The 23,771-nt window shown below is 35.5% G+C and overlaps 1 protein-coding gene across 4 annotated transcripts in view; it reads left to right on the top strand.

The window, feature by feature from the left end:
• Positions 1-23,771, top strand: part of LOC126816534 (leucine-rich repeat and coiled-coil domain-containing protein 1) — a 298,988-nt gene that overhangs the window by 252,690 nt on the left and 22,527 nt on the right. For all 4 annotated transcript variants that reach the window (XM_050543169.2, XM_050543168.2, XM_050543170.2 and 1 more), the window contains 3 exons: positions 6,990-7,078; positions 7,314-7,388; positions 14,159-14,272. In XM_050543169.2, coding sequence (XP_050399126.1) covers positions 6,990-7,078; positions 7,314-7,388; positions 14,159-14,272 — 278 coding nt within the window. The remainder of the gene's footprint in view (positions 1-6,989; positions 7,079-7,313; positions 7,389-14,158; positions 14,273-23,771) is intronic.

The raw sequence follows: 23,771 nt of genomic DNA, 5'->3' as shown, positions 1-23,771 counted from the left end.
ACAGGTCCCAATTTTTATCAGATTTGAACAAAACTTGAAATATAGGTTTATCTCCCTAAGATCTCGGTTCCTTTCGATATTGGCATGCATCGGACCATAACTTCATGGATTATGGCTCCTGATTTTACGAAAAATCACATTTTTAGCTTGTGGACCCAATAGAAGTAACAATTTTTAACTGATTTTGTTGAAATTTTAAATGTAAGTTTATAACCCAAAGATCTTGATTCCTTTCGATACTCGCGCATATCAGACTGTAACTTCCTGAATTATGGGCCCTGATTGTATGAAAAATCTGTTTTTTAGCTTGTGGAGGTCACAATTTTATTCCGATTTAAAAAACCATTTGAATATCACCATTACACCTTAATGACGGTTGTGTTCAAATTTCGTGAAAATCGGATCAAAACTGCCAGACAAAATTGCGGCCCCTCGTATGCAAACAGTGTAAAAATATGGAAAATCAAGGTTGTGGACCCTCTAGAGGTACAATTTTGATCCGATTTTGATGAAACTTGAAGTACATGTTTATAACCCACAGATCTTGGTTCCTTTTGATATTTTGGCATATCGGATCGTTACTTCCAGAATTATGGCCCTTGATAGTACGAAAAATCGTGTTTTTAGCTTGTGGTCCCCCTAGAGGTCACAAAATTTTATCCGATTTGAAAAACCGTTTTAGTATATCACTGTTACATTCTAATGAGGTTGAGTTTGAAATTCGTGAAAAACTGCTGGACAAAATGGCCACCCCTCGTACGCAAATAAGTCACAATTTTGATCCAATTTTGATGAAACTTGAAATATATCTTTATAACCCAAAGATCTTGGGTTCTGTCGATATTTGCGCATATCGGATTGTAACTTCCTGAATTATGGACCTTGATTGTTTGAAAAATCGTTTTTTGTTTAGCTTGTTCTCTATCCATCTCTTGCAAAATGTGGGCGTATCCTGCCTGGCAGCCACTGGTTAAAATCGGGATGGTCTCTTTAAATTCTGCCAATTCATTGATAGATTTGAATTTATTAATTGCAATATTCTCTTTACAAATATATGTTGCTCAGAATGACATGATGACGCTGTTGATTTCGTTAAATATCTAATGGAACTATTGTGGCATAACATCTTTGTTTATACAATCTTCTTGATAACTTGTGGTCATTTATTTGATACTGCGAGATCTGCCAGGGCTTGCTTTACAAAGCTATTCTTGGCATTACGGTATTGACAAATCTGAATGGGAAAAATGGAAACAATTAGTGTGTACGTGATGAGTCTTAGACATAGGTTCTTAATGAATTTTAATGCATTTAAACCATTAAATGTTATAAAAATGTCAAGTAAATAAACTGATCAATATATTAACTTGTATTAAAGTTTCTGTAGCTCAAATATCATTATCTAGTTGTAGTATTTTTGTCCCCCGCCTTTCGAAGAAAGCAGGGGACTATTAAAATGGGTTCGTCCATCCATTATTGGGACACAATAACTCTCCTTCTAATTGACCTAAAATGTTCAAACTTGGTGTAGGTGTTTATTAGGTCAATGCCTTGATGGAGTTCGCAGATGAGCATTTTCGGCTTAGGGTAAGCAGAGATAAGCAATTTGATTGGCTGATGCTTTGGGACACGATAACTTTAGTTCTAATTACGTGAGAGTGATGAAACTTGGTGTATAGTTTCATTACATCAATACCTTGACTAAGTTCGATAATGAGCATTTTCTGCTCAGAGTAAGCAGAGTGATAAGCAATTTGATTGGCCAAGACTTTGGAACGTAACAACTCTGCTTTTAATTGAGGTAGAATGTTTAAACTTGATGTAGATGTTCATTAGGTGAATGTCTTGACTGAGTCCATTGATTAACATTTCGAGCTGAAGCTAAGCAGAGCTAATCAATTTCATTGGTCGATGCTTTGGGACAAGATAATCTTGATTCTATCTGATAGAGAGGGATGAAACTTAGTGCATAGTTTGATTGCCCGATACTTTTGAAAATAATAAATGTGCAATTAATTAATATGTGTCATCTATTTATTTTGGGATTTCGGCGGGGGACACAAGCCTCACTGTTGGCTTGTTACAAATTGAATTAATATTTCATCTTTTAAATTAATATTTCATCTTTTAATTTATGCTACCGAATGATGCTATCGAATGATGAATTCGGTATCTAGACCACTCGGACCAAAGACCACTTGGACCCAAAAAAAAGGAACCAGTCAGATCAAAACAGAGACAACTCAGACCAACCCATTAAAAGACTACTCGGACCAAACCAAAAGCCCACTCGGGTCAATTATAATTTATATTGTAAGACCACTCAGACCAATATTTATCTCTGCTAATCAGACCTACACAAAGGACCACTCAGACCAATTAAATTATATTATAAGGCTTGACTTATTCATTTTAAAAATAAAATACAATATGTTATTTATTTATTATTAAATCCCAATACAAAGAGGCGAATAATTTATAGTATATACATAACTTAACAATGTCTTTGTTAATTACTAGATGTGTGCTACGGGTAGTTACACACATGTATTTATAACATCAACAATTTAATTGTTTTTATACGCCCACATTTTTCATGTGGACCTATATTGTCATCGCCCCTGTCCGTTCGTCTGTCCTTCCGTCTGTCTATCTGTCCACAATTTGTTTGTGGACACTCTACAGGTCACAATTTTTATCTGATTTTGACGAAACACGATATATAGGTCTATCTCCCAAAGATCTCGGTTCCTTTCGATATTGGCATATATCAGACCATAACTTCATAGATTATGGCCCCTGATTGTACGAAGAATCACGTTTTTAGCTTGTGGACACTCTAGTGGTCACAATTTTCATCTGATTTTGATGAAGCTTGAAATGTATGTTTATAACCCAAAGATCTTGTTCCTTTCGATATTCGCACATATTGGACCATAACTTTTGAATTATGGCCCCTGATTGTACGAAGAATTATGGCCCCTGATTGTACAAAGAATTATGACCCCTGATTGTACGAAAAATCAAGTTTTTAGTTGTGATCCCTCTAGAGGTCACAATTATTATCCAATTTAAAAAAATCCCTTCGAATATATCACCGTTACACTGAATGTTGGCTGAAATTTTGTGAAAATCGAACCAAAACTGCCGGACAAAATGGCCGCCCCTCGTACGCAAATAGTCTAAACATATGTCATACCAAGGTTGTGGACCCTCTAGAAGTGACAATTTTTATCCAATTTTGATGAAACTTGAAATACATGTTTATAACCCAAAGATCCTGATTCCTTTTGATATTTGCGCATATCGGATAGTAACTTCCTAAATTTTGGCCCCTGATTGTACGAAAAATCACGTTTTTAGCTTGTGGTCCCTCTAAAGGTCACAATTTTTATCTGATTTAAAAAACTATGTGAATATATCACCGTTACACCCTGATGATGGTCGAGTTTTGGACCCTCTAGAGGTCACAATTTTGATCCAGTTTTGATGAAACTTGAAATACATGTTTATAACCAAAAGATCTTGGTTCCTTTCGATATTTGCGCATATCAGATAGTATAGTAACTTCCTAAATTTTGGCCCCTGATTGTACGAAAAGTCACATTTTTAGCTTGTGGTCCCTCTAAAGGTCATAATTTTTATCCGATTTAAAAAAATTGTACGAAAAATCAAGTTTTTAGTTGTGATCCCTCTAGAGGTCACAATTATTATCCAATTTAAAAAAATCCCTTCGAATATATCACCGTTACACTGAATGTTGGCTGAAATTTTGTGAAAATCGGACCAAAACTACCAGACAAAATGACCGCCCCTTGAATGCAAATGGTGTAAAAATATGATATATCAAGGTTGTGAACCCCCTAGAGACCAAAAATTTTATACGATTTTGATGAATCTATAAATTTATGTTTATATCACAAAGATAATCATGCATGCAAACGTAACTTCCTGGGTTATGGCCCCTGATTGTTAAAAAAATAGCATTTTTAGGTTGTGGGCCCGCTAGAAGTCACAATTTGTATTCAATTTTAAAAAACGTTTAAATATATGACCGTTACACATCAATGTAGGTTGAGTTTGAATTTCGTAAAAATCTGACCTAAACTACTGGACAAAATGGCCTCTCCTTGTATGCAAATAGTGTAAACGTATGTAATTACAATAAGATTCGTCATGGCCTTGGCTCTATTAACACATGGGGATGTGATGACAGTAGGTCGTAGTTCCATTAATTCAATTTGATTCCTTTAATCCAATTTCATCTGTCAATCCAAACCAACATCTTGATCTTTGGATGTCATACCGACACATTTCCTGCTTGAAATTCTGGAACCCGAGTTTGCAGTCTTGAGTAGTACCGAAATGTTTTAAAACTGCAGTAGACAAACCACTTGACCCACAATTACTGAAAAATCATTGACCAGTATCAAATCTGACCTTTCTGTCCAAAGTTCCAGAGAAGGTTGTTAAGCAGCAACTTCTTAGTCATTTAGAAAAATTTCAACTCCTTGAGGAGTTCCAGTCTGCTTATCGGTCTGGTCACAGCACTGAAACAGCCTTACTATATGTTATGGGTGCCATAAAATCATTAGTCTTTATCATCCAGAAAAATATTCAGCGAATATTAGTCTGGATGCATTGTCAATATTTGAGAATATAGGTCATTGGTTAGTTTATCTGGTCATTTACATTGTCATAAACAAAGTCTAAGGGAGGTAACTAGTCCTAAAACAAGATGTTGATGCCCATGAAATTAATTTAAGATTGCCATTTCAGAAAATCCATTTGATTGCATTGCTAGTTCAATATCCAACATTCATGTTTGTTTTAAACATAAAAAAAGAACTCTCTATTAAGCATGAGCAATGGAACTTTTTATCAAATATTGACAACAGTCCCAGATCCTCCGTACGTTGGAGACTATAGGAGGTTCTGGGTGACCGAGACTATAAAATCATCTGTTGATGAAGGAAAGATCGGCGTGTTGGTCCTTTTGGATTTATCAGCAGCTTTCAATACTACTAGGTCGACTGTCATCAGATTATGGACTAACTGGATCCATTCTAAAATGGTTTTCATTCTATATCACTGGACAATTTCAGTATGTTGAAGTTAACAACTCCTAATCAAGTCATCAACAACTATCATGTGGTGTTCCCCAAGGATTTGTTTTGGGCCCGATAATCTTCCCAGTGTATGCAAAGACGTTAGGTAAACTTATTCATGATCACAATCTGCTGTATCATTTTTATACTGATGATTCTTAGCTCCTTGACAGCTTCAAGCTACTTGCGATCGATCAAAATGTTGTCATCAAGAATCTGAAAGGGTGTCTCGATAATGTAAAAAAAATGGATGTCATCCAATATGCTTAAACTCAATGATGAAATAACTGAGTTTCTTCTCTTGGGTCCTGCTAACAGACTTAAGAAGTGTGACATTCGATCAATCAACATTGGAAACAACGAAATTCCTGTCTAGAACTGTAAGAAATCTTGGAATTCTTGTCAATTCTTATCTCAGTTTTGAAAACTATGTGAACTGGTATTATTAACGAAAAGATTTCAAAACTCCAAAGATTACAAAAGCGTACTGCTTACATTGTCACAAAAACTAAATCAATTTCACACATCACCCCAGTCTTGAACAAGTTACATTGACTCTGTGTTCGAGAAAGGATCAACTTTAAAATCTTATCATTAATCGATAAACAAATCCGTGCCAGGTTACCTTCAAAATCTAGTATCACTGTATCAACCTAAACGATCATTAAGATCAGAAGTGAAAATATTATTGGATGTACCTGCCTATAATTTGAAATGATTTGGATCCAGAAGGGAAACTATTATTGGATGTACCTGCCTATAATTTGAAATCATTTGGATCCAGAACTTTTCGATACAGAGCATCAATTGTTTGGAATATCCGATAATGTGAATCTGTGTCAGTTTTAAAATCCAAAGTAAAAACTAGGTTATTTAGTCACTATCATTAACACTTTAAAGTGAGAACATTTTCTAGTGCCCAGGGCATTCCCTAGTTGATTGAATAGTTGCGTGACACAAATATCATTATTATTTATTAGAGGTCACAATTTTTATCCAATTTTTAAAAGCGTTTAAATTTATGACTGTTACATCCTAATGATGGAGGGTGGGCGGGTGGATGTCCGAATGGTTAGCATGTGTGCACTGTATCATACGGTCTGTCATTGAGTTAACTGGTGGGGTTCCGATTCCCCGTTTGTATGTGGCAAGGAGTAGGGTCGCCTGTCCAACCTCATGGGTTTTCTCCGGGTCCTCCGGTTTCCTCCCACTGCTAAAGACCCCTGCGCACAAGGAGTCCCGAAAAGACCTAGTTTGTGTCGAGTGGAGGTTAAACCCCATTTCTTTGTCTCTTTACCCTGATGATGGTTGAGTTCCCATTTCGTGAAAAACGGACCAAAACTACAGGTCAAACTGGCGGCTCCTTGTACGCAAAAAGTGTAAAAGTATGTCATACCAAGGTTGTGGACCCTCTAGAAGTGACAATTTTTATCTGATTTTGATGAAACTTAAAATATATGTTTATGTCCCAAAGATCTTGGTTCCTTTTGCTATTTACGCATATCAGACCCTAACTTCCTGGATTATTACCCCAGATTGTACGAAAAATCACTTTTGTTTTTAGCTTGTTCTCTATCCATCTTTTGCCAAATGTTGGCGTATCTTACCTGGCAACCGCTTTTCACAGAAACTGTTGGTTGTTTTTGACATTTTTATTGTGAACCTCTTGGGATTATTTGATTAGTTTATAAGGATGAACCAAGTAACCCATCAATTTTTTTTGGAATCATTGCTATTGTTAGGTGTTTGGAGAGTTTGTTTTTCTCCAAAACCATGAGATTCTTCAGACATTAATTTAGTAAGGACCTTTATAAACATCTTGGATGACAAAGCTGCTGATGGGCATATGTTCATTGCCTGCCAACCTATATTTATTTATAGGTTCCTCCCTGGCACAGGATCGTGGACGATTGGAAGCAAAGATAGAAACCTTACAGGTTGAATTGAATACCATGAAGAAACATTTGGAAGTAAGCATTAATATTATTTACTGAACATTGCAAGACTTGATGACCCCAAAAAATGTAGTAAAAGGAATAAAACATTGAGAATTCAATTAACATCTTTCTACTTGGTTTGCAATAAAAGGCCCATAAAGAACTGTTATGAAATAGAAACTTAGTAAGGAGGAATAGAATATTCAAGATATTATCATGTTTTTAGTTGATTTGCAATAAAATTCTCATAATAAACGTATCCTTCCAGAAAGAAACAGATGTTGTGAAAATTAAAACTAAGATGATCGATGATCAAACAGAAAGTATTAAAAAACTCAAAGAGGTGAGTATTTCAAGTGGAAATTGATTGGAGAAAAGAAGGGCGTCTACTGGTCTGTAATCTCTATAGTATAATGCAAATATAAATAATATTTAGAGATAATGTAGACATAGTGTAATCATTGATATATTTATAGAACTAAATGACAAACGGACATGATAAACCCACTTATGGTCTTAATTTTTATGTTACAAAAAGGAAATGTGTATTAAAATTACTGCAATTTTATGCTTTAAACTCTCGCTTACATTAATTTTACAGTATTTCATTTACACATTTGTGATCATATAATTCCAGTAGCAGGGGTTCACTATATATACATGCTCATTAAACCCATTTATTTTGAAATCATTATAAATACCAATGAGATCTGGTAGAGATTAATTTTAATGATGGACTCAATGAGTAAGATGTTAGGATGCTAGCCTGGAGGTCTTGGGGTCGCTTATGAAGTTGACCGAGAGAAAGTTCCTTGGGATTTTCAATGTGGTGAAGGACGAGGAACTGACAAGGACAGCTGTCTAGTCATTTGGATGGCACGAAAGACCTTGGTCTTGTGTACACATTGGCGTGCATGTAAAAGAACCCTTGACAGTTAGAATTCAATGTAAGACTATAGGCTGTAGCTCAGCTGTCCGGGCAAAATTTCTCTCTTAACTCAATGCATGGAGTATGCACGTCTTCATTATCCCAGTCGGTGCGGAAGAGTTAAACCCATGTCAATTCATTTCGAAGAAAGCAGGGGACTATTAAAATGCGTTGGTAAGAAATTTTATTGATTGATATTTTGAGACACGATAACTTTGGTTCTAATTAAGTGAGAGTGATGAAACTTGGTTTATGTTTCAATACATCAACACCTTGCCTTAGTTCCATAATGAGCATTTTCGGCTCGGGGTAAGCAGGGTGATGAGCAATTTGATTGGTTGAGACATTGGAGCTCAACAACTTGAATTCTAATTGAGTGATAGTGGTGAAACTTTGTGTATAGTTTCATCACACAGTATCTTGACAAAGTTTGATGTTGAGCATGTTCTGCTTAGGCAAAGTAAAGACTTCAGTGTGATAGGTAGAGACTTTGGAACACCATAACTCTACTTCTAAATGGGGTAGAATGTTCAAACTTGGTGTAGGTGTTTATTAGGTGAATGACTTGACAGACTTTGATCATGCGCATAGACGTACGGGCCTGATGATAGTTAGGGGGGCAGAATCCGAAATGCCTGAAAAAATTTCGGGTTACAGAGGGCGATGGCGGTCTTCTGCAAGAGCGAAGGAATAGAGCTTACCGTGTAGGACACACACCCCCCCCCCACCGAAGAAAATATTGGAAAATTTGACGGCCGCAAACGCATTTTCCTGCTATTCCAACCTCTGAATACAGCAACTTCAAGGTGGTCTAATTTAGCCTAATTAAGATGGCTGACTCGAATTCCAATCAACCAATCAATCATTTAGTCCACGGGAGAAAATTTTGAAAATTTAAATGCTGCTAACACTTTTTCCTGCTATTTCAGTCTGTGAATACAGCAACTTCAGTGTGGTCCAATATAGCCTAACTTTGGTGGCTGACCTGAATCCCCAACAACCAATAAATTGTTTCGTGGGGTAGGAGGTTGGCCTTGCCCTCCCGGAGAACTTTTTGAAAATTTAACTACCACAAATGCCTTTTTTCGGCTTCTCTAGCAACTCTAAAGTTCTCTAATGGTTTTGTAACCGAAATCCCACTCTATGCCGACCTGAATTCTAACTATCCAATCACATTGTTGCAGATAATAATCGATGCCCTAAAAATGTCGCACAAAATAGAGAGGCTGCAGACAAAATGTTTTAATCCATAGTCAATTCAGTACAAATTTGTGATATTCAATTAAAAGAAAAGTAAAATTAGTGTTTTATTAGATTTCAGGCACTTTATTTTGCTAACCAGATGAAATAATAATTTATTTTTCACTTTGCCCGTCTGCCCGAAAAGTCAGATTGCCCGAAAGTTAGGAGCTGCCCCCCTGGATTGTAGGACTATGATCATGCGCATTTTCCACTAAGCAGAGATAAATAATTTGATTGGTTGAGACATTGAAACAAGATAACTATGGTTATAATTGGGTGAGAGCATTGAAACTCTGAGTATAAATTCATTATATCAATACCTTGACTAAGTTTGATGATTAAAATTTTCTGTTTAGGCCAAGTAGCAATAAGCAATTTGATTGGTCAAGACTTTGGAACATAACAACTCTGCTTTTAATTGAGGTAGAATGTTTAAACTTGATGTAGATGTTCATTAGGTGAATGTCTTGACTGACTGAGTACAATGATTAGCATTTCCAGCTAAAGCTAAACAGAGCTAAACATTTCATTGGTCGATGCTTTGGGACAAAACCATGATTGAGTTTGATCGTGAACATTTTATGCTTAGAATAAGTATAGATAATCAGTTTGATTGCTCGATACTTTTGAAAAAGATAAATGTGCAAATAATTAATGTGTCATCTATTTATTTTGGGATTTCGACCGGGGACATCAGCATCACTGTTGGCTTGTTATGTATGCACTTAGACTAAGAGTAGTGTCCTAATGGTATAGGTTTATTTATATTGTTTTATGTAATCCTATCCTATCTGATACATATCAATCCATCAAATTTTTTGCTAATGTAGCTGGTCTAATCTATTAAATATTTAACATTTAGATACAAAGTGTTGGTGAGATCAGAAACAGAATGATTGAAATTTTTGTAATTGATTCGTTTATTTTATATTAGATGAACAAAATAAACAAGCTTTTATTATAGATCAATAGCGTTTTTACTACACAGTCTTTTTATATGGCTCGTCTTCATTAGCCCAGTTTAGGAGCAGAACAGTAGGATGTTAAACCCCATTTCATTTCATTTCAATTCTTTTTATATGGGCTTCATCATCGATGCTACTTCGGGCGTATATTCCAGACATGTACTACGTAATTTTTCAATGGTCTGACAAGGAATATACCCAATATTAAGATATGGTGAATAAGAGAGGAGAGGGTTTAACGTACACTCGACACAAACTAGGTCATTTCGGGACTAACATATGCTTCAATTTTACTTCAATAATTCGCTTGCACGTAGAGGTCTTTAGCAGTGGGAGGAAACCGGAGGACCCGGAGAAAACCCACGAGGTTGTACAGGCGGCCCTACTCCTTCTCACGTACAACCGGGAAATCGAAACCACGGCAGTTAACTCAATGACAGAACCTTATGATACAGCGCGCATGTGCTAACCATTCGACCATCAAACCCTTTGATATGGTGAATGATATTAAAAATTCAAAAATATAGTGAGTATATAACTATTACTCATCTCGATTACTGTTGTCCCCCTCCTTTCGAAAAAAGCAGGGGACTATTAAAATGGGTTCATCTGTCTATCTGTCTGTCCGTTCGCCACACGATTAGCATTTTCTGCTTAGGGTAAGCAGAGATAAGCAATTTGATTGGTTGATGGTTTAAGACCCAATAACTTTAGTTCTAATTAAGTGAGAGTGATGAAACTTGGTGTATAGTTTGATTACATCAATACCTTGACTAAGTTCGATAATGAGCATTTTCTGCTCAGGGTAAGCAGAGCAATAAGCAATTTGATTGGCCGAGACTTTGAAAATAAATGAAATGAAATGAAATGGGGTTTAACGTCCTACTATTCTGCTCCGAACTGGGCTAATGAAGACGGGCATACGCCATACAGAATGTTCAAACTTGGCGTAGGTGTTTATTAGGAATTCGAAGATGGAGTTCGATAATGAGCATTTTCTGCTCAGGGTAAGCAGAGCGATAAGCAATTTGATTGGTCGAGACTTTGGAACACAATAACTCTCATTCTAATTGAGTTAGAATTAGAATGTTCACTTGGTGTAGGTGTCTATTAGGTGAATGCCTTGATGGAGTTTGAAGATGAAAATTTTCTGCTTAGGGACACGATAACTTTAGTTCTAATTAAGTGAGAGTGACTACACTTGGTGTATAGCTTTATTACATCAATACCTTGACTAAGCTCGATAATGAACATTTTCTGCTGAGGGTAAGCAGAGCGATAAGAAGTTTGATTGGTCGAGACTTTGAAACTCAATAACTCTCCCTCTAATTGAGCTAGAATGTTCACACTTGGTGTAGTTGTTTATTAGGTGAATGCCTTGATGGAGTTCAAAGACAATAACTTTGTTATAATCCAATGATTCTATTGTCGAATAACAAGTACCGCTGTTACGATAATAGACAAACGGTGATAACTTCTCTCAGAATAAAGTAATCTGAATGAAATTTTCAATATATTCAATTTGCTTAATCTAATTTTTATATGCCCACATTGAAATGTGGTAGTATATTGTCGTCGCCCCTGTCCGTCCGTCAGTCCGGCGTCCACAATTTTGTGGATGCTCATCCAATTGACTTTAGATTGATAAACAGAGTTTAAGGTCTTGATAATTATTTAATGAGTTGTTACTCTTAATCAGATTTTAGTGTATTATAAATGTTTTATTACCGACAATAGAAAAAATAAGCGACAACTCTTGTTGAATGCTCGGACGACTTAGTTGCTGTGGGCATATGTTTTGTTGGCTGGCAACCTATCTTTAACTATTTTAGCGAGAATTGGCAGCTCTTTATTTAAATCTTACATAATGTCTCTGTAACATATATTGCTAGTTTCATCTGAATGTTTGAATCAGGCCCGAAATTGTGGCATCTGGATGGACCACAACCTTTTGTACTTGTACATATTTACAATTATACGTAAAAGTTAAGGCACCATAACCCAAGAAGTTGCTGTCTGATTAACTCCAAAATGAGAACCTATCTGAGATATGTTAGACATTATATTTGAAGGTTCATCAAAATCGAATAAAAATTGTGACCTCTAGATTGTCCACAAACAAATGTAAATGAACATGAAGACATTGGCGACAACACACAAGGGCTGAAATGTTCTTAGCCTGAAAAGGATAGATCAACTGGTTTGAAGCAAACTTTTGCCACCAACAAGCATAATCATTAAATGAATCACAGACATAAGAACTGCAACTGTAGTATTATTATTGTCTTCGTACCAAACCATCCTGTTAACCTACCCATTGAAATCACCAAATTTGTACAAAATGGCTATAGGGCAGTCATCAATTAAGTACCTTCAACTTAAAGGAATAACCCCAACACAGATACATGGTCTCTACTTTAGGGGATTATGCTCCTTCCTTTTTCACAATAAAAAAGTGGGCTGCAGAATTTAAGCGTGGCAGAGAGAGAGCCTTGACGATGACCCAGATCCTGGAAGGCCATCAACACCAGCCATTCCAAAAAAAACCTTACCGTGGTGATGACTGATTGACCACTTGACATGTAGCCAGTGATGTAGCATCTCTCATTAGATGGTTGAGCACATTATCGTCAACAAGTTAGGAATGACAAAAGTTTCTGCAAGATGGGTGTCAAAGCTCTTTACTGCAGATCCGAAACATGTCAGATTCCTGATATCCTGTGACAATCTGTGCCGTTTTGAAGTAGATCCTGGTAATATTTTAACTAGATTTGTAACCATGGTTGAGACCTTAATTGATTGATCACTTTCAGCTAGAATCCAAACTTCAGTCTAAACAATGGAAGCATCCAGAGTCCCCAGCCCCCAAAGAAGCTAAGCTGGTTCCTTCTGCTGGAAAGGTGATGGCTTCAGTATTTTGGGAATCCAAAGGTATTCTGCTGATTAACAATCTGACCTACTGAGACAGTTGCGTGAAGCTATGAAAGCTAAGCCCCTGGGAATGCTTACTAAAGGCTTCCTGTTCCACTAAGACAATGCTCCTGTTCATAAAACGGTGATTGTCATGTCAACGATCCATGATTGTGGCTTCGAACTCAATGACCATCTACCTTACTCACCCAATTTGGCCCCGTCAGACTTCCACCGGTTTCCAAAAAGGAAAAAGGAACTAGCCGGTCGTCATTTTCCTAGTAACTATGACGTCATGTCAGCTGTGAATGACTTTTTTTAGTGTGGCTGAAGTGTGTACACCTCAAAGGGGTCCATAATCCAAGAAGTTATGGTCTGAAATGTTCGAATATCGAAAGGTTTGTGGTTTTGAATTTTGTGAAAAGTATACCCGAACTGCCTGACAAGATGGCTGCTCCATGTAAGCAAAGAGTGTTGAAGTATGTAATATCAAGATTGTAGACCCTCTAGAGGTTACAATTTGATGAAACTTAAAATATATGTTTATATCACAAAGATCTTGATTCCTTTCGATATTAACGCATATTGGACCGTAACTTCCTGGATTATGGCCCCTGATTCTACTAAAAATTGTTATCTTAGCTTGTGGATTCTCTAGAGGTCACAATTTTTATCCGATATTAAAAACTGTTTAAATATATCACCATTACATCATGGTTGAGTTCGAATTTCATTAAAATCGAAACGAAGCTGTCTGTCAAAATCACCGTTCCTTGTATGCAAATAGTGTAAAAGTATGTAATACCAAGGTTGTGTGCCCCCCTAGAGGTCACCATTTTTTTCCAATTTTGATGAAACTTAAAATATATATTTATACCCCAGAGATTTCATCAGTTCCTTTAGATATTCGCGTATTGTGAACTATTACTTCCTGGATTATGGCTTTTGATTGTACGAAAAATCGCTTTTTTTTAGCTTGTTCTCCGTCCATCTCTTGCAAAATTTGGGCATATCTTGCATGGCAACCGGTTGTTAATAATTTTAACTAATATGTTGTTTTATTGGTAGGGTTTATTGGAGAGAGATGAGGAGATAAGAAAATCTAGAGAAGAAGCTTTGAGAATTCAGAAATCTTTAGAAGAACAGTTAGCTGAAGAGAAATCTATCAGTCAAGACAATCAGGTAAAAAAATGGTTAGCTAAAGAGAAATCTATCAGTCAGTTTAATCAGGATAAACTGATGGGTGAGGAAAAATCAGTCTTTTAAATAAATCGAGTAGAAGCAGTCTGAAAAGATAACACTATAATCAGTTAAAAAGCCAAGGTGAAATTGAGATAATATGGTAAAAATATCCGGTTCCACAAAAAAAAAAAAAAAAAAAAAAAAGGTTTTGGAGATAGATTATATAGATTACCAGTAGTTTTGTGATTAAGTTGTTATTTTGTGGGTTTCATGTGAAATTCTGATATTGCATCAGTTCATGATCCGAGTGCCAACAACACAAACTACTGCTAAACAAAGTCAGATAGGTTAAGATTGTTCAGATTGAATCATAAGAAGATATTTCTCACACAATGCATGCTTTCTGGGTTTATACACTTACATTTCTATGTAGTAAAAAACAAAGTCATGTGGATGAATATTGTCGTAGCCCCTGTCCTTCAGCATTTGGTTGTTTACACTCTACAGGTCACAATTTTTACCCACTTTTGACGAAACTTGAAATTTAGTATCTCCAAAAGATCTCAGTTCCTTTCAATGTATTGGCATGTATCAGACCTTAACTTCATGGATTATGGCTACTGATAATACAAAAAATCACAATTGAACCGCTAGAAGTCACAATTTTAATCCGATTTTAATAACCATTTAAATATATCAACGTTACACCCTAATGATGATTGAGTTTGAATTTCGTCAAAAAGGATCTAAACTGCTCGACAAAATGGTCACTCCTTTTATGCATATAGTGTAAAAGTACCGGTATTGAGTATGTAATACCAAGGTTGTGGACCTTCTACAGGTCACAATTTTTATCTGATTTTGATGAAACTTGAAATATATTCCAAAGATCTTGGTTCATTTTGATGTAGTCGCATGTCGGACTGTAACATCCTAGGTTATGGCCTCTGTATGAAAAATCGCTTTTTTAGCTTGTTCACTGTCCATCTCTTGCAAAATGTGGGTGTATCTTGTATGGCAATCGATTGTTTTTATGTGGACGTATATTGTTGTCGCCTCTAACAATTTGTTTGTGGGCAGTCTACAGGTCACAATTTTTATCCGAATTTGACGAAACTTGAAATATAGGTATATCTCCCAAAGGTCTTGGTTCCTTTCGATATTGGCATATATCGGACAGTAACTTCATGGATTATGTTTTTAGCATGTGGACACTCTAGAGGTCACAATTTGTATCTGATGTTGATGAAACTTAAAATGTGTCTTCATGCCACAGCTCCAAACTATCTCCAGGGCCTAATTCAAATAAAATCCCATGAAAGAACAATATTCCGAGAACAAATCTCGTATCGTGTGGTGATAGGGCTTTCTCTGTAGCAGCACCAGTCCTGTGGAACAAGCTACCTCAACATGTGAAAGAAGAAGGAACTATTGCAGAATTCAAAAAGAGACTAAAGACTCCTCTCTTTACTTCAATATAACAACATTTTATGTGACAGACAACTCCGCGCCATTGAGCAGTTTACTGGAAAAAAAGGCGCTATATAAATACATTATTTTTATTATTATTATAACCTAAAGATCTCAGTTCGGAACGTTATTTCCTGGATTATGGCCCCTGATTGTACGAAAAATCACGTTTTTAACTATTGGTTCCTCTAGTGGTCACAATTTTTAACCAATTTTTAAAAATATATCACCGTTACACCACAATGATGGTTCAGTTCAAAATTTGTGAAAATCAGATCGAAACTGCTGGACAAAATGGCCACTCTGTATGCAAGTGTGTAATATCAAGGTTGTGGACCCTCTAGAGGTTACATTTTTGATTTGATTTTGATGAAACTTAAATTATGTGTTTAATGATCTCGGTTCCTTTCAATATTCGCGCATATCGGACTGTAACTTTCTGGATTACGGCCCTTGATTTTACGAAAAAATCACAGTTTAAGCTTGTGGATCACAATTTAAATATATCACCGTTACATCATAATAATGATAGAGTTGGAATTTCATTAAAATTTCTATCCAATTTCAAAAATTGTTTAAATAATCGTTACACCCTGATGCAGAGCTGAGAGAGCAGTTGTTAACGTATAAATGAGATTAACACATTAATAGAAATGAGATTAATGCATTAACACTCTGTAATGTGATATATGCATATTGGGCTGGAAAATCGTTATACAGACTCATGAAAGGGCCTAATTCATGCAAAATATCATCCAGAAGACCACATTGCCACTGTCACTTTAGTTACATCTCCAGTCTCCCTTGAACCACCAAATTTGATCCAGAATTTGGAGCCCAGATTAAAAATAATGATCAAGAATAATTTTTGTTCAATCTCTGAAATAGGTTGGGTACAAAAATGAATATGTTTTAGGAGCTTTGATAATTAACTCATATTAACTTGCTAACTTTAAAATTTCAGTTATAGAAAATTTTAACTTGCTCTCAGCCCTGCCCTGATGATGGTTGAGTTTGAATTGCGTAAAAATCAGATCATAATTGCCCGACAAAATGGCCGCTTAGTACGAAAGTTGTATTCTCCCATGACCTCACATGGAAATCAAAACTTTGATCTCTGAGGTCTATAATATGAAAGACGTTGTAAAAAAAGGTCAAATCTGGTGCAAAAACTGAACAATTTATCCATGTGTGAGTAACAAACACAAAGACTTGATAATAAGTCTGCCATGCCTTCTTACAAGTGCTGGATTAAGCCACCCTCATTTCAAGAAGATATACATGTTTAAAAATTAGATATGATGAAATATTCCTATAGGCATTTTCCTTTCATTTTGTATCGTTTAAACCAAGACAGGTAATTATTAAGGAATATTAATGAATACCTGAAGCTGTATGTACGTGAATTAAATATGGGAAATATTTAGCATGGGAAACTATTCTTTTTTTGTAATCACAAATATTATTTAGAATATGTTCTGCTGCCTGACAAATCATAAAGAAATATATTTTATTCAAGTCTGTAAAAGGGAATGGAAGTTTACTGAACCTATTTACTGAAGCTGGCAATAATTTCTAGTGACCCAACTGTTAATCTCAACTGTAAATATCCATGGGAAAACTGTTTGAAACAGACACCTTGGTTAATTTTTAATTGATGGTAACTGTTTATTAGTACAGTTTGCTGCTGATTACCAATTACACAGGGATTGTGTAACTTATTTCAATAATTTGAAAAACATGTCAAAGGGCACTAGTCCGGCCGCAGGTCGACAAACCTGGAAATATAGTCCACCTAATGTTTTTTGATGGATTATATATCTTTAATATGTGTAGTTTTAGAATCCGGATGATGCCACCCTGGCATTAAAAAAATTCAAGATGGCCGTCATGAGGCATTTTCTGGTTACTTATTTAATTTAATGGGGTACAATTTGGGACAATTTCTCTCGGACCACGGTATGGAGGTGATTTCTACCAGAATTTGACCCGCTGAATCTAGTGAGCTTGGGTATTCCTCCTAAAAGTGACGGCTAACTCTATATTTCAATATATTACACAACTTTTTAGGGAACTTTATAAGTTTCCTGGGGATCACGTGGCTAAGTGGGTAAGACGCTGGCTCACTAGCCTGGAGGTCGGGTGTTCGATTCCTGCATTGGCCGAGAAAGTTCATCCAGATTTTCCGGCGTGGTTCTCACTTGTCAGTGATGCAGGACGGAGGGCCTGACAAGAACAGCTGTCTAATTGTTCGGATGTAACGAAAAACCGAGGTCCCGTGTACACATTGGCGTGTACGTAAAAGATCCCTTGACAGTTGGAATTCGATATAATAGTAGGCCGTAGTGCCGCTGTCCGGGCAAAATTTCCCTCATAGCACACTGTATGGTGTATGCCCGTCTTCATTAGCCCAGTTTGGAGCAGAACAGTAGGACGTTAAACCCCATTTCATTTCATTTTATTTATAAGTTTCCAGCCAAAATAAGCCTCCATTTTGAATTTGGCTCCCTTGCGGAATTAGCCGTCACCTTTAGGAGGAATACCCAAGCTCACTGGATTCGACGGGTCTAATTCTTATAAAACTCATCTTCGAACCTAGTTCCGAGAGAATCTGTCGCACATTTTACCCCACTTAATTACCAGAAAATGCCTCATGGCGGCCATCTTGAATATGTTAATTTCCCCAAGGGTGCCAGGGTGGCATCATCCGGATTCTTAATCTTCATATGAAGATATATAATCCACCCAAAAACATTAGGTGGACAATATTTTCAGGTTAAGGCTTAAAATGGGGTTTGGCAACTGGACTATATGGGATGTTGACCACTGAGTCGTCTAATATTTTTGTTGAAAGTAATTGAAAGTTTCTGTCATACTCATAGAATAACAACCAGCTTGCTAATTTTCTATCCCACATTGAACAAAGCTAAAGGGAAGCTTACTGAAATGGGTTATATCTGTTCATCTCGACTTGGTTTACTTATATATCAAATTATCGGTATGCTGATATTGCCTTCTGCTAAAGATCAACTTCTTGATTGACTAATTTAATTTGTGTTTCAGTTGAGATAAATTTTGTATTTACTGTACATTTACTATCTGGGAACCTTTCAAGATACCTTTATGAATTGAAACTTTTTGCTATAGTTGTGCCTTTTGCTAATAAGAAAATTGATGAGTTGATTGATTTCTGTGATACAGTTGGAAGACTTTTTCGCAGTCGGTTCTGATTTTTTACAATTGCCGTTTTTGACCCCATCACAGAGGGCACCGCCCCTTGTTACTCTGTTGGGGGAGGGCCCTCCACACCCTGCAATCGGTATTTTTAAGTTTTATATTTCTAACAGCTAAAATCATGTTGGATATTAGCTCCCATAGATAAAATCATGCACTGTGTATGCAAACTACCACAAACTATATACTCCTCAGGGTACTTTCAATACAAAATGCTTGAGACCTAGTCTGTTATCATAAGTATGTTTGTCCTCATTCGTAGAAAATATCAGCTTGTCATTATACATCATTAAATCCAACTTCAGATAAGCTTTTCAAAATTGTAATGAACTATTTATTTCTGTCTGGATAATGACCCTGTTATTTCTTAGTTAGAAATACAGTCATATCATAATAGCAAACACATAAAATAAGATAATATACAGGGTACAATATGTAAAGACATAAAATCTATATATTTTTCTTAGTTAAACATTCATTTGTATGATAATACTAGTATTTGTGTGAAAATGCTATATCAAAATTAATAACAAGCACAGAAATAAGGGAATTTATATGGTGCAATATGTAAAGAATATACATAAAAAATCTATATGAGAAGAATTAATGACATTGACCTGCATTATTAATTGATTAATAAATCTATACCTATTTCCTGAACAAAAAAAAGTTCTGTTTTTTGTAAAAAAAATATAAAAACCATAAAACTATTTTTCATATGACGACATGATACCCCTGTCTGTCAGTGCGTACATTCTCATTTTGTTTGTGGACACGAAACTTGAAATATAGATTTATTTCGCAAAGATCTTGATTCCTTTCGGTATTGACATGTATTGGAAAAAAAATTCTTGTGTGTTAAATCTTAAATCACATTTTTAGTTTGTGGACACTTTTCCAATTTTGATGGAACTTAACCCAAAGATCTCAGTTCCTTTCAATATTGATTCATTTTGGATTATGAACCCTGATTGTACGAACAATCATTCAAATATATCACCATTATACCAAGGTTGTGGACCCTCTAGAGGTCACAATTTTTATCTGATTTGATGAAACTTAAAGATACATTATGGGAGATTAGATAAAGAGCTGGAAGTTCTCACTATAATAATTAAAAACTAGATAATGTAAAGGGAATTTGCTGAAAATTTCATTCAAATTGATCCATTCTGAACTGAGATTTTAGCGATTAAATTTTCGGCCTAGCCTCGATCATCATTACTAAAGTCGGTACGATAAAAAAACATAGTCCCGGTTATCCATTTCATGATTAAATTATGAATGGAAGTCGAACAGAAAATCAGAACTTAATCCAATAAACATCGCAGGCTAGCGATGACATCGAGAGTTGATTATGGTCTGGATAAGCTAATTAATGTCTAATTAATAATTTAGATAACATAACAAAGAAAGAACTGCAATAGGCAGATTTATCTCTCGTGCATAATGTATGTTTAACTTAAGTTTCATCAAAATCAGATTAAAAAAAATATGAGCTGAAAGTAGCCTGAGGGCTGTAGTGTGTAGTAGTTTGCTTACACAGCCGCTGATTGTACGAAAAATCGCTTTTTTTTTTAAGCTTGTTCTCTGTCCATCTCTTGCAAAATGTCGACGACCGCTTGTCATATATTGAGTTTATAATGATTTGATTTATTTGTAAAATGTGCATAAAGAAAGTTTGATTTGATTTGATTTGATTATTTAAAATTACACTGAGGTCAGGTCATGATTACTGCACTTAAAAAATAAATTACAGGAAGTAATAGTTATAGATGCATTATTTCAGTTTGGAGTGTTTGTTGCAGTATATTTTACTAAAATTGATAATCATGACACAATACCATTTGTTATAGCAATGTTTCCCTAAGGCTACCTATTACCTTTTGCAATTACTTTTTAATCTATTGGATTTCTGGAAATCAAATACTGTTTCCGTAATGTTGTAAACGAATGAAAGACATCAAAGCTCAGAAAAAATAGCTTTAATCAAATCCTATATTAGGTAAACATTGAAATCTACCTGTATGTTTTACCTGATCAGTTATTACTTTGTTTTATTTATTGAAATATTTCTTTTGAAAGTTTTTTATACACCCACATTGAAATGTGGTCATATATTGTTGTCGCCCCCGTTCGTCTGTCCGGCGTCCATAATTGCTTTGAAAAATCTTGTTGTGGACGCTCTAGAGGCTAAAGTTAATAACCGATTGACTTTAAATATATACACAGTGTTTAAGGTCATGAGACAAAGAAGCCTATTTATTTTCAATGATTTCCAACAATTACTGCCAGAGTTATGGCCCTTTGTGGACACTCTAGAGGCTAAAGTTAATATCCGATTGACTTTAAATTCATACACAGTGTTTAAGGTCATCAGAAGAAGAATCCTATTGATTGTCAATGATTTCCGATTATTACTGCCAGAGTTATGGCCCGTGATCACTTTGAAAAATCTTGTGGATGCTTTATGACCATAGTTATCATCTGCTTAAGACCCATCTTTTTAAAAGCGCGTTTAATTAGCTAATTAGTCTGTGATATATTTACCTGTTCATTTTTATTATTTTATTTGTCATTTTATTTGACTGTCACTTTATATTTCATTTGTTTGTCATTTTATATTTTATTCGACTTGTTGCAATTATTGTAAAGCGCTACTGAACCCTTTTAGTGAAAGCAGCGCTATATAAATACATGTATAATAATAATAATAATAATAATAAAAATAGTATTTATACACTGTGTTTACGCTTATAATATAATCATTTCTAATGATTTTCTGATAATTACTTAATGAGTTGTTAATCTTAATCAGATTTTAGTGTATTATAAATGTTTCACTACCGATAAAAGTAAAAATATGCGACAACTCTTATTGACTGCCCGGACGATTTAGCTGCTGTGGGCTTATGTTTCATTGCCTGGCAACCTGTCTTTTTTTTTTAATCTAAAGTTTATAGAAATATAAATGTAGTCTTACTCTTATGAGACTTTTACATGTAATTATATTATGTCTCCCTCGTGGCAAATCAATTAGTAATTTTATAATAGTCTTTTATCTAATATTATATATCATAGTTAGATATTTTGACCTCTACTTGAACCATGTGTTCCTAAGGTCTTATATTTTACGAATATCAATTTTTCTACGCCCACATTTTCATGTGGACGTATGATGCTGTCGCCCCTGTCACAATTTTTATCTGATTTTGATGAAACTTGACATGTAGGTCTATCTCCCAAAGATCTCGGTTCCTTTCAATATTGGCATGTATTGGACCATAACTTCATGGATTATGGCCCCTGATTGTACGAAAAGTCAGGTTTTAGCTTGTTGACACTCTAGAGGTCACAATTTTTATCCAATTTGGATGATACACGATATGCATGTTTATAACCTAAAGATCATGGTTCCTTTTGTATGCAAATAGTGTAAAAATATGGTATATCAAGGTTGTGTACCCTTAAGAGGCCACAATTTTGATCCGATTGTGATGAAACTTGAAATGTATGTTTATAACCCAAATATCTTGGTTTCTTGCGATATTTGCGCATGTCAGTCTTTAATTATGGCCCCTGATTGTTTTATGCGATTTTAAAAACTGTTTAATTATATCACCATTGTACGATAATGAAGGTTGAATTCAAAATTCTGGAAAATCGAAACTAAACTGCCCGACAAAATAGTCGCTCTTTGTACGCAAATTATGTAAAAGTATGTAATTCGAAGGATGGCCGTTCCTTGTACTCAAATAGTGTAAGAGTATGTAATTTTTATTTGATTTTGATGAAACATTAAATATATCTTTATATCCCAATGATCTCATTCCCTTTCGATATTTGCGCATTTCAGACCATAACTTTCTGGATTATGTTTTAAGCTTGTTCTCTATCCATCTCTTGCAAAATGTGGGTGAATCTTGCCTGGCAAAGGCTGGTTTGATAATAACTGACTTATACCCAGTATTGAAATAGATCAAGTATGAAATTTAAAGGACATCTACTTTTAATAAGAAGTTTAATATCTTTAAAAACCACATCTGCCTATGGATAAGTGAATGGTATTACAGTAGAATACATCTGTTAATTAATCTTTTGTTTTATTAAACGACGGCCAAATTTACTGATGCAAGTATTGCTTCCAAGCGTAATATTTAATTGATGTCAGCACAAAAAAAAACCACTGAGATTTTATTAAGAAGCTACTCCTGTTAAGCGGTCAGCCCTGAAAATTACCTTGAGTGGCTGCTTAATACAGATTCTACTGTATTTAAATCCTCTAAATGATAACTATAAGTTCCGTAAAAATCCATTATGTAATGCACACCCTGTTTCTAATCCCCAAAATTGATACTCCCCTGTACATGACACAAATACAACAACTGAATCCTGCAGCCACATGGCGAATGCAGCTTCATTCAGTTCACCATCCAATTTGCAGATTTAACTGTAATTTTAATAATCCTGAAAAAGTACAAACAGAATTGCACACTTTATAGACAAGGGATAATTGGCCACAATCACATTTATATTCCCATAAATAACACTCGACCCTTATAGATCTGAGGGCGTGTTCGAGCCCTGGTTTCCCTTTGTCAGTGGTGCAGAACGGAGGGCCTGACAAGGACAGCTGTCTAGTCATTTGAATGGGACGGAAAACTGAGGTACCATGTATACATTGGCGTGCACGTAAAAAGATCCCTTGGCAGTTGGAATTCGAGTAGGACATAGTGCCGCTGCCTGAGCAAAATTTCCCTCATAGCATACTGTATGGCATATGCCCGTCTTCATT

Source organism: Patella vulgata, chromosome 3, assembly GCF_932274485.2.
Source record: "Patella vulgata chromosome 3, xgPatVulg1.2, whole genome shotgun sequence".
Classification (NCBI taxonomy): Eukaryota; Metazoa; Mollusca; class Gastropoda; family Patellidae; genus Patella; species Patella vulgata.
The sequence above is the reverse complement of the archived record's forward strand: the minus strand, read 5'-3'. Positions and strand labels throughout refer to the sequence as shown.